Raw genomic sequence first — 12,278 nt, forward strand, 5'->3', positions numbered from 1 at the left:
GCCTGGAATGATCTTTAGAAATAGGGAGACAGAATGTGCACAGACAGAACCGATGTGTTAGAATATTCATTTGAAATGTGAGGAAATGATTCTAAAGACCCTTTCACAGTGCATTTCCACCCCTGTTGAAAGTAAATGTTGGTCTTTAAAGTCAGACTAACTCATTATTGCCTCATGTATATGTTCCAGCCTTGGGACCACTATTGGTAATCAATAGCCTGATAAGGGCTAGGGATTTTTCAGTTTCAGTAAATGTAAAAGCATAGAAAATGTGACCTGGGTTTCTAACATGGCAATTTAATGCCTAAACTATCAAAACACTAGTGTAAAGAGTGTACAAGCTCTGGTTTGCCATCAGAAAAATTTCTAGTGTCTTACACTGTTTCATTCCAGTGTGAATTAAAAATGGATTCTGCAGGCTTTGTTTTTTTCTCTTTCAAAATAGAATGAGAGTGATACTATTCCCAGGTTTCTGTCTCAAAGAGCAGGATGATGGACAAGCTAGTGTTTGTTTTCAACTGTTCTTTCAAAGCTGTTAACTTCTATCACAGTTACAGCCTACCAAGGGTCACTTTAAGCCAAGAGCACCTTTCCAGAGTGTACTTCAGTACCTAGCTTTGTTGTACTGCCTCCTAGGACTCTTTCCAGTTGTTTAAAATATGTCTTTATTTTTTGTGAATGGCTTTTACCCGACTTAGAATTGCTCACTGTCAAAAAACCAAGCATGTGGCTCTGTATGCATCATAATCTTTTTGTGCATTAATCAAGGAAGAATTGCAAACATTTCATTAGCAGGCATATTGCTAGGAGGTTCTGTAATTCAGTTACTGACTGTGAAACCAAGACCTTGCTTTAACTCCTTCTGTCAGATCTATTTTGCTGTATGAAATCATAGCAAACAGGGGGAAGGAATCCCTGAGGTCATTCATGCATTCTCTGTCTCCCAAGGGCAGATCTTTTCATCCTGAGTTACCATCACTTTTATTCATTGAGTTTGTGAATGGTGTGCTATTTCTTGTAAAAATTCCTTTTCTTCATTTCTTTGCTGACGATAAAGACTCTGTCCTTATCCAGAATTCTTGACAATACTTTCCATTGTTTTGCTTTCCTATTTTAGATTGAAAGATTTATCCAAGGTCAGGAGAAAATGCTCCTTCGAAATGTTCTGACAATTTCAGTTTTTCTTAAATGCAGCTTCTCTATCTAAAGAGAGCATTGCAGCTACAAGTGTTAATTTTAAGAACCAAACTGGACTCATAGGATGCTTGTAAAACACCTCATCTAATCTGTGAAGTGACATTTCCTAAGTATGTAGTGTTCCCTGAAGAGAAATAGACTTGCTTTTTTTTAACTGAGAGATTCAGTGTAAGATTCACCTAGTTGTTTCTTCACACATTCCCTATGTGGCAGGGCAGAATTCTCATCCTATTTTCATGCAAATAAAATTCTACCAATCATGAAATTGCAAGGAAATGAGAAGACAAGCATAACGAAGTGAAGAATTCCACATCCTGCAAGTTACTCTTTCTGTCTTACCTTTTCATTCCCTGAATATGAAGCTCTTTCAGCTTCTCCTTCATCTGTTCACAGCTATTTGTTTGTTTCATTATACTCTTGTGAATACTCTTTCTCTATCCTTTCAGCATCACAGAGCTTAATTTGCATGAGAATAGCATAGTTCTCCCTTAACTGAAAATTGAAATATTTTGTGTGTTTAGTTTCTTCTTGGGCTTGTTGTCCTTTGGGTCCCTCCCTGTACCCTGATCTCCTGCCACATAGCACATTGTACCTCATGTACTGCTACTTTCAGTAAAATTCTTTTTATGGATGGCAGCAGCAGTCTTATCATCTCTTCTCTGCCTCATGGCTTTCTTACTCATGCTGCATATTCCCTCATATAAAGGCAAGGTAATTTTATAATCCACAGAATTTTATTTTTATTAAATGGCCTTTCCTGAGTTAAGTTTGAATCTCTTCCAAGTTTCAGGCTTTCAGGATTTGTGCATTTTTCATCAGAATTTGTGGGGGATCTTCAGCGTTTTTTTTTTTTTTTTTTTTATTCAATTAGGTAGTCCTTAGGCACAGTCATGTGCTTCACCTACTACTAGTGGTTAAAATTATTTCTGGATTCTCTAGATAAAAGTTGGGAGGAAGAGAAAGAACCTCAGTCCGAAACCCCAGCATGTTTGGAATTCAGAAAGAGCTCTCTTTGGTGGAGACCATGCAGTGGCACCAACGTGAAGGAAACAGATGAGATGTCTGCACAGGCAGCCTTTGACCCAGATAGAGCAAAGTGCTTTTTCAGGTGTGAAAGGAGGGGAGGTACAATTTAAGGATTAATTTAACTCCAGACACTTTGTGTATTAAAGTAAATGAATTCAACATTCTTTAAGGGCAGGGAGCCAGTACAACTCAGCTGAGCAGGATTTTGCCCTCTTTGCACTAATACCTTACCATCATCACTTTTTCCAAACTACAACATTGTTTGCAATGGAGTCCTGGTGTTGGTCCTTATGAGGGCCCAAAGCACTAGAGTGATGGAAGGAATCATAACAGACAATGGCAATTATTGGTTTCAGATTAGACCTTCTCAAAATTCTCAAAGCCATATATTTGGCTATCTTTAACGGATGTCTCTAATCTTTCCTCAGTTGTTCGAAGTTGGTGTTTCACTGTGAATTAAATACAGGGAAATACACTCATTTTTATGTGCTTAGGATAGGTAAACAGGTTATCTCTTTATTAAGAGACAGTAGCAGTTTACAACAGCTTTAGTGACAGCACATCTGCTGAGAGTAGTTTACCCTTTTTTCTACTCCAGTTGCCAGGTATTATTACTTCAGAGACACCTTTTTAGGAAAAGATGGCCTGATTAATCTATATCACTCCTTGCTGCACTGGCTAAAACTGTGAGTGCACTAAAGCTGCCATCCTGCTTACACCATTTAGCTTTATTTGCATGAAGATCAACTTGTTTATGTGTCTGACCCCTGAATTTAAGACTGTTGTTCTGAGCATAAGATGCTGTGTTGAGATCTTGTGCAAAATTCAAACCAGGTGTAGAAGTAGGTACGATTACAGTCTGAGTACAGTTACTCATAACTTTGGTTGGACTATGATTTACTTGATTGGATGTGATGGCTTCTCTAAATTATGAGCTCCAGGCTACTCCATCAAGAATTGCTCTTGCCTAGCATAAATGTTGACTCAGAATAAGCTCAAAATAATATGGCACAGATTTTGACAGCAAAGCCCAGTCATCCTGTTTCTGCTGACCCCAATGAGCTTTAGTCAACTACAAATGAATTCCAAATAAAGGCAGTTTGAATTGCTAGTTTTCTTTTCTTGCCCTTTGGTTAGTGTTATCATTTGGGCAATCACAGGAACTAGGTAGTGGGGAAAAAAAGCATTTTTTTCACTTTTAAGTCTTCCTTTCTGCTGTACTTACTGCTTACCATGTCAACTAAACAGTTTATAGAAATCTGGCAAGCTTAGGGAATGCTCTTTGTTTTGGGGGACTGCTGTGTCTTTTATCTGCAGCCTACTAGTTGCTGCAAAAAAAATAATTTTCCTCTGCACAAGGCCTTAAGACAGGGGATCAGTCCAGCCTCCCTCTGTCATTCAGAGGAAATGTCAGTCATAAGTCCTACAGAACAGTAATTTAATTTAGTCTGAGAACAACTTTTTCTGAGCAAGAAAGTGCCATTCAGTGTCCCTCTCATGCTTTTCCTAAGAGAAGGATGCTGCAAGGCTTCCTACAGTGTAGGTGATGACTTCAGTGTCTTCCCTCTCCCATTTTCACTTGGGTTGCATAGTTCTCTTGTTTTCACTACAGCTGGGGTTTTGTCTTCTGTTAAGACTTCTTTGCATGTTTTACACACATTGTTGAGAGGAGCTCTTACATTTACAGCTGTTATCCATTCATTGTGTTATGGTCAGGAGTCTGGAAACAAACAGCATTTTTCTGGATCCTATTGACTTCAGACTGCCATGATGGGTAACAGAAAAGATCACTTTTCCATATCTCTAAAGGAAGCCTCTTGTTGCTAGATCCCCCTCCTCTTGCTTTTATTGCTCTTATTTACCTTGTCCAGTTTTAATACCTGTCCTCATGATATATCCAGAATTATGGAGAATGACCTGGTTAAGACATAGCTTACTGCATGATCCTCAGATGTATCTCTTGTATCTAGATGTATCTAGACTATCTTGCTAGTCTCAAGGACCTATGTAATTTTGTTCTGCTTTACACTATATCTCAGTTCCTATAAAACTGGTTTGGATCTTAATCCAGATTGAACCAACAGTGAATAAATAAAGATCCTAAGATTTACCTGATTTTGACCAATACCATTAAAATAATGTAATTTTTTTCATTCACGATATAAATTGAAGTCAGAAAAATTTGCTTTATAAAATAAATGGCTACTTTAAAAACTCCCAAACAAACAGATTTTATGAGAAGCTTATCTTTTAAATGGTTATATTTACTTTTTTCATAGAAGAAACTGAAAATCAGGCTTCCAGAAGTATTTTCAAGCCATGAGATGTGTTCAGAATTTCAGGCATTTAATAGTATTCAAAGCCAAATAAATCCTGTCTAATGTGACTCTTCTTTTAAGAAAGTGACCCATTGCCACCTGGTAGAGATTCTACTTTAGTTCAGAGGCTGCAGAAATAGAACCTGGAGAGCTGCTCTTTCACTGCTAAACCATTGCAGGCGCTGGAGGAATTTCACCTGGTAGCTAAGTCAGTGTTCCTGATTCAGTGCTGAAGAACCAACAGCTCAAGCTTTTGTTTTTTAATTGGTTATTTTAATATCCAGGAGCAGTGAATATCCCATAGTGCAGTGGACTAATAAATAGTTCCTATGGATTCCTTACAGTTTCGTAGCATATCGGTAGTGATTTTAGCTATTTCTTGTCTGTGGATCCACTGAGCAGATACACAAGAGATTGTTCCAGAATTAGGAGCTTACACTGGAAAAATACAGTGTATTGTCTCCCAGATGACTGTATATAAATAGATGTCCTTTTCTTTAGATCTCTGTTTCTGCTTGAATTTTCTGGTAGGAATTCAGTAGGGATGTAGATGGACTACAAGCATCACTCTAAATTAGCAGAAAGGTCTAATTGTTTCAGATTATGAGCTTTATCATAATTCAGAAGGAATCTATATGTCAGTAACATGACACTGCTTTAGTTGTCTCTTCCAGTTCTTTTTTCTGCTACCTTGTCAGAACAAAAAAAAGAACAAAAACAAAAATCTGCAAAACTAGTTGGAAGTAAACAAAACAAAAAGAAAAAAGGCTAAAATGTTGAGGTTATCTTTCATAGAAAAGCAGCAAAAAAGCTCTGTAGGATCAATATCACCTTGAAGAGCTGATCCAATTTTTAACATCTGTTCTTTCCCTTCCATAGCTTCTCCAGTGTGATAGAATGGAAATAAGTAATTTGCTTCTGCTCTTGGCTTGAGGCCTAAAAGTTCCATTTGTGTTTCAAATATATGCTGAGTTTTGGTAGTGGAGAGGTGAGGGATGAGTCGGTGTCACCCCTCTCAGAAACACAGGTGGTCATGCATTCGGTTTGTGCTGTGTGTAGGCCTCAGCTCCTCTCTTTGATGTGGCCTCTTTCCCACATTCTGCTATTCATGTTTGCTTTCTTTTACTGATGTTTTCTCACGACCTCGAGTTTAAGGAATTTCATCAGTACATCTCTCCAATTATCCAAAGTGTGAGAGGTACTGTCACATGTCCTCTTGCTCACTTGGATCTTCATTCTGTTAAGACTTCGTCATGTATGAAAGTCAGAGTTGCTAGGAAGGTTGCAGGGTATTTACCCTTTTTGGTTTGTTTTACTAAATCTGTGTGAAAATAAGAAAAGCTGGCTTGATTCCTTCTATTTATACGTAGAAATAACTCTTGTTCATTGAATGACCCTTACCCTATAGATCCAGTCATCCATGCCATGGGAAAAAAAAATTGTTGTGTCTATTCATTTTCACTGGATGTCATCCAGAAAGCAGAAATATTACTGCTTATGTTCATCTTGTGTTGACGCACTGCAATAAAGGAGTCTTCATATGCCAGAGTTAATCTGCTAACAGAAGATTTACTGCTCTTTGCAGTGCCATGCCAAACGTAACCTTCAGTGCTTTTTCCTGAGTTTTAACCTTAACTCTTTACTCCTGGCAAATCCTCCTGCCCTTAAACTGTGCCCAAGTTAAAATTTTTAAATGACCTGAAACAGTTTTCCTTCCCTGAAAGGTAAAATTATTATTTGATATGTTGGTCACATAACAAAACACTCACAAATGGAACATTTGTTCACATACAAATGGAAATAGTGACATTGTCATTTGCAGAAGAATTCTTCAAGAAGAAGTTTCAGCCTCTAAGTCTATAAAATAGTACTTCCCAGAGAAGGAGATGAAAATGAGAACTATATTGTTTGAACAGTTAGGTTCAGGTCCTGCAAGGTGAGCAAGAACTGCCTGAAAATCAGGAGCTGCAGACTCAGCTCCATTTTCAGAAAGCCATTTCAGAAAACATGTCAATCCATTTGTTAGCTGTGCTTCCTGGCAGTTACATACAAATCCATTTCTATACTGGTAGCTCTTTCTACATGATGTTACTACATATCAAACAGACATAAAAATTTAAAATCTATCTGGAGGACCATGTGTGAATGTATATCGGCTCAGAGATCTGTCCTATGCTGTTAATGCATATGTGCCCCAAATCATGTTTCAGTTTGTTCTTAAGTGCCAGGAGCTAATTTCACAACTGGTGGAGAGGCCTGTGCCAGTGCAAAAGAAAAAAAATCTGTTACACTTTTTTTTTTTTTTTTCTTAAAGCAGTGAAGTCTCTCCAAATGGCCAGTCTAAGTTTGTCTTGAGGGCAAAACACAAGCTACTTTATAATAAAAATCTTCTCGCACTAGTCAATAGAAAAATAAAGCTTGTTCTGTTCTGTGTAAATAATTTTTGATCAATGTAATGTTGTAAGGCAATTCCCAATTAGCATATCCTATAGCTGATTGTCAGATCCTGTCCACAGGGTACAATTGTGACACAGGCTGTGAATATTCAGCAATAGGAGTCTGTAAATCTGAGTAAGTAATGACAAAGCCTCTTTAGGGAAAGAGGTGAGCTGAGTAGAATAATGGCAATCTTGGGGGGCAGTGGGGTATTTTAATTTAATCAAATCCAGAGCAACTGAAAAAAGATACTATTAAAAGGACTTTTTCTCTGAAGTAAATACTTTTCAGAAAAATGTACAGTTCAAACTGACGTGCTAAATTGGCATCCTTACATCCACTCCATTCTGTGGATCAAAGCAAAGTTAATCATTTCCCTTGCCTTTTATCTCTTTTATGGATGTGTTTGTGAGTATGTGTGCATATGCATGTGTACGGTGTGTGCATGTGCATACATGAGTAACACAAAACAATGGCAGTGAGGGAGGGGTTCTTGCTTTTTCTGTAATGAAGTTGGAGATTTTTTTTTTAAATCGAGTGGTACCTAATAGCCACTGCCCACTGTAGTAAAAGCTCAGAAGTATTGCAACTTTCTCTTGCCTGTGTTTGCCCAGCCACCCTTCTACATACTACAAGCACTGGGAAATTTCAATGACACAGCTTGGAATGGGTTCAGTGACCTCAATTATGCCCTCCCACCCACTCCAAACTCCTTTCAATTTGCAAAAAGCTTTAAGTGGACAAAACCCAGATGCCTTTTGCTTGTAGTTCAGTAAGAACAGATTGGGCATGTAGATTCTTGTCAAAGTGATATATGTAGTTCATTTTCCATTAACTCTTTCTTAACTAAAGGTTTTAAATTCTTGGTTCCAAGTCTAGCGCTCTGCTTTGCTTTCTACTGTTTGTAAAGTTCATTATGCTTACAAGATCATTTAAAAGTGAACCTAAAAATACCTCAGCTAGACATTGACTGGTGCAAAACAGAATGTTTGATTCTGCTTTTAAAGGCAATCACTCTTTTTTTTTTTTCTTTTTAAACTTGTTTCATATGTAATAACCCATCCTATTGTCTAAGAGAGTTGAAAAACACTAACTAAATACACTAAGTAAAATCTCCCATTTGGGAGGAAAAAGAAATCATGACTTGTGGAAATGATTTGCCAGTCAAAACCAGTACATGGACCCTGATGACCTTGAGCTTGCTTCAGTTGCCTTGCTTAAAACTTATATTGCTTTTAATATGTTGTAATACTGCCCCAAAGAGAAAGTGCTCTTCCCTTCCCCCAGAGCATTTCATTACACTCCCTTTCTCCCTCTCTCTCCCTCTCTGTCTCTCTTTCATTCTGCAGAAACATGTGCTGTCAATAACGGAGGCTGTGATCGGACTTGCAAGGATACCGCGACAGGGGTACGGTGCAGTTGCCCAGTTGGATTTACCCTGCAGCCTGATGGGAAAACGTGCAAAGGTCAGCCTCTGTTTGCTTTGCAATGCATCATTTGCCTTCAGCGGGTCCAGTACAAGATGTAAATATTCAGTTATTTAATCAATACTTTTTAAGTCAAGGCAATACTGGTTATGGTGATTGCAATTAAGTTCATTCGCTTTCTCCTTCCCTAATTTTTATCTATTTACCTGGTTCAATTGTTTTCCTTTTTATTTATTAGAGGGGTTTATTACTGCAAAGAAATGAGATGCAGAGGTCAAACTGTTTCAAGCTGAGCAGAGATTTAGAGGAACAACTCAGGGCTGCAAAAAGCCTTTCATTTCAAAGGACATTCTGATACCTTTGTAAAACCTCAGTCATCTAGTGGTGTCTGCATTTGTCTATTCAGAAAGCAAGTTACAATTGTCAAGCAATGCTTTGTTACCTGCTGATAATCAAGAGCTTATTACTAAGTGAAGCCAGGTATTGCTCAGAAAAAACCCAGACACTTGCTCATTTCTGCACCTTCAAAAGATAAATAGCCAGCTACAAAGGAAAATTGAAATAACATTCACAAATGCAGGAGTCTGAACCGCAAAGCTGATGCTCAGGTTTTACTGCTCGAAAGGCAGCATGAGAACCTTGCTATTCTGTCTTTCATGCGTGTGTTAAAGCTGATGTCAGGGGAAAGGAGAGCAGAAAAGAGCATCTGAGCACTTTCAGCATATGCTCTCAGTTAAGGAGGCAGGGACAGCTCTCAAATGTCCCTACACAGTCACATTTTAGTGGCACATGAGGAGATTTGGGTAGATGTTGGTAGGGCCATCAACCGTTTTCCCACTTTCCCATGTATTCCTTTTGAGCTTCTTTGCAAAAGACTTGGAGATGGAGATCCAGGAGGACATGGCATATATTCTTGTCACAGAGAATATTTTTCATCACTCAGTGACTTAGCTTAAGTTGACCTAACTTGCTAAGAAATTATTGTGACTTTTTTTCCTTCAAATCAACCAGAAATGTCAGAATATCTTCAGTCCAGGGCTTGATGTTACTTAAAATAGTAAAACCCACAAAAATAAACAGAAAATGTATAGTTTCCTCTTGCTACAGGCTGAAAAATCCCAGTGCTTGGGCATGATCCTGTTAGTATTTATAGAAATAACAGTCCATTTGCCTGTTTATTTGAAAATAAAACATTTAAGCTGCCATTGCACACAATGTTAATAGTTAAGGGTGAGCACACATCAAAACTCAGTCATCTTAGTTCAAGCCACATAAAAATAAATCTTCATTTTTACCAGCAGACTGCCTAAGCCATAGCAGAACAGTAAGTGATTCCACCAAGTGCTTAAAAAGGAGGTATTTTAATAAAGTAACATACACCTAGGCTAGATCATAATGTTTATTATTGAAACTGTGTAATGAAAAAAAAGAGTAATTCTAAATTTAGACATTTGGCCAGAGAACTAATATGAAATTATATTTATATAATAATAGAGACTATAATTATTCATACAGACAAAATGAAATATTCTACTGATCCTCAAACCAAATACCTTAGCTCTAAGCTCTTTCACATTTTGTTTTCCCCCTTTTTTATGAGCAGAAAATATAAGAAACAGAATCTGTATTTTTTTGATGCTGCTTTCTTACTTTCTTAAAATAAGCAGCAACTGGAAATTAACACAGATGGTTTAATTAAGCATCAAGCCATTTCTTATTAACTTTTATTGACATTTTAGGAAATACTCTTTATCATAAAATGGTAAAATATACTTTTTGTATTTAATTGAATCAACAAAATTTATCTTATGTGTTGCACTGTGAGATTTCTGGGTAGATCCTGCTCTCCTGCAGCTGAAGTGATTTTCCATTAAAACCTGTGCAAAAAGGATCCTGCACTTAAACTGACCAGTGAAGTTTCTTGCACAGCTTTTTCAGGCAGCCCTTCGTCAAAGGGTTGCTCTGTAGGATTTGCATCTCCAGAGGGAAAAAAGCTAACTTTTTGGTGAAGTGACACTGATGTCCTTGTCCTCTTGGCTCCTTTTGCTGATAGGTAAAGCCAGGAAAAGACCAGGCAGGAGAAAGTCAGTGTGTACATATTCCTTCCTCTGCATTCTCTAGAGAAAAAAAAAAAAAAAAAAAAAAAAAAAAAAGTGTGATCAACACACGTTTCCTCATTGGATTTTTATTTTTCTCTTTACTCTCCTTGATTTGACTGGTACCCAGTTTCTCATATATCCAGTTCCCTGTTTCCTCCAGCTATAATTTTACATCTGTGTGGTAAGAGCAAGGGATTCTCCTGGATACCCTTTAAAGCGTCTTCAGGGATCGTGGAGCTGCCACATCCGTCTTGCTTGGGCACAGTTTTCAAGTCCATCAAGTGTCACAGCATGTCCAAGTGAGGTTTCTCATAGAACATCATTTTAAGGGAGGTTATGTTTCTAAATGTAGAAGAAAGATATGCCATTGTCTGTTAAGGGAAAGTAGAGATGTAGGACATGTAAGAAAAGCTGAGAGGAATTGAAAGAAGAATTAATATATTAATTGAAAAATGCAATTGTGGGTTGAGCAAAATGATTAATATCTTTAGGTTTAATTTAGCAAATAATGTTAACCAAAATAATGTTTTTATTGGAAAGTCTTTGATTTTCTAGTGTATTTTGGCATCTTCCTCTCTAAGCCATTTTACATAGTGCAGCTACTACATGAAGTTATGTAGATGATTAGATTCAAGGGGCTTAAATAAGACTCAAACATCTGACCTTTTGGGTATTGCAAAGTGGACGTAAGGTAATTTATTAATGTGTAATTCTAGCTCACTTGTAAGTGAATTCCTCAATAATGTGCTTTTGCTATACTAGTAATTTATGGAAATCTGCTGACACATTTCTTCCTTATTTTTTTACAAGGGAATGAGTTAATTTTTAAAAAATCATGAAATAAAAATACTATTTTTCTAAATAACTAAAAAAATTTCTATGGTTCTGTTCAACAATTAGGACATTTCTTTATTTTTTAATTTATTATAAAATAATTATATTTTATTCATATTTTAATTTATTTTATTTATATATATGAATTATAAATTATTTATTTATTAAAAATATAAAATAAATAAATTAATTTAATTAATAAAAATAGGGATTTTTAGGCATCATTTAGACACGTAATGGGAAAAAGTTTACTGTCCAAATGTCTACAGGTTTTTCTTTAGTGGTTGAGAATTACATTAATTGTTTAGTATAGAAAAAAGGCAAGTATACATACAAAAGGAAAGATAAGTTCTTAAAACAGAGTGTTTGCAAACATGCTTGATTGCCGAAAGGTGGCAAAGAAACCTTTTTAAATATAACTAATTGTTCTATGCTTTGTTTGCAATATCACAGTTCCCATTCTGTAGTTCTATCATAGAAGCTGGCACGAATTTAAATCACAGAGTACAGAACTGAGTCCTGACTAAAAATCTGATAATTCTCTTGGCCCTTCCCAGTGTACCAGAGAATGGAAGGTGTAGGAGAACAACCTCCAAGTAATGCCTTCACTGGTTTTGCAGGAGGTTGAGCTCTTCCATAGTGAGAAATGAGAGTTCATTGTACCTCAAAGAATCAAGCTCATTTTTTAATGCAGAGTACAGTCTGGTTTATATCAAATGTCAGTAAAATGGTGGGGGAGGAATTGTTGTGGAGATAGTTTTAACATGGAATACGTACAGGTATTGGGAGAGCACATAGGAAGAGTACTTTCCACTGTCATGGAGGATTGCTTTGCTTTCTGGAAACTGGAAAAACCTTTTTAATCTCTGATTTCTCTGTTACATTACTGACCTGGTCTTGCAGTGAAATAAGAGAAAAAGTGTTGTCTGTGGTCTAGTTAG

At 36.9% G+C, this 12,278-nt stretch overlaps 1 protein-coding gene across 1 annotated transcript in view; it reads left to right on the plus strand.

Annotated features, from left to right (window-relative positions):
* Window positions 1-12,278, plus strand: part of SCUBE1 (signal peptide, CUB domain and EGF like domain containing 1) — a 190,510-nt gene that overhangs the window by 115,726 nt on the left and 62,506 nt on the right. Inside the window, exon 8 of the mRNA XM_066319599.1 lies at window positions 8,327-8,443. Within this exon, the coding sequence (XP_066175696.1) occupies window positions 8,327-8,443 (117 nt within the window). The remainder of the gene's footprint in view (window positions 1-8,326; window positions 8,444-12,278) is intronic.

Source organism: Sylvia atricapilla, chromosome 5, assembly GCF_009819655.1.
Source record: "Sylvia atricapilla isolate bSylAtr1 chromosome 5, bSylAtr1.pri, whole genome shotgun sequence".
Lineage (NCBI taxonomy): Eukaryota > Metazoa > Chordata > Aves > Passeriformes > Sylviidae > Sylvia > Sylvia atricapilla.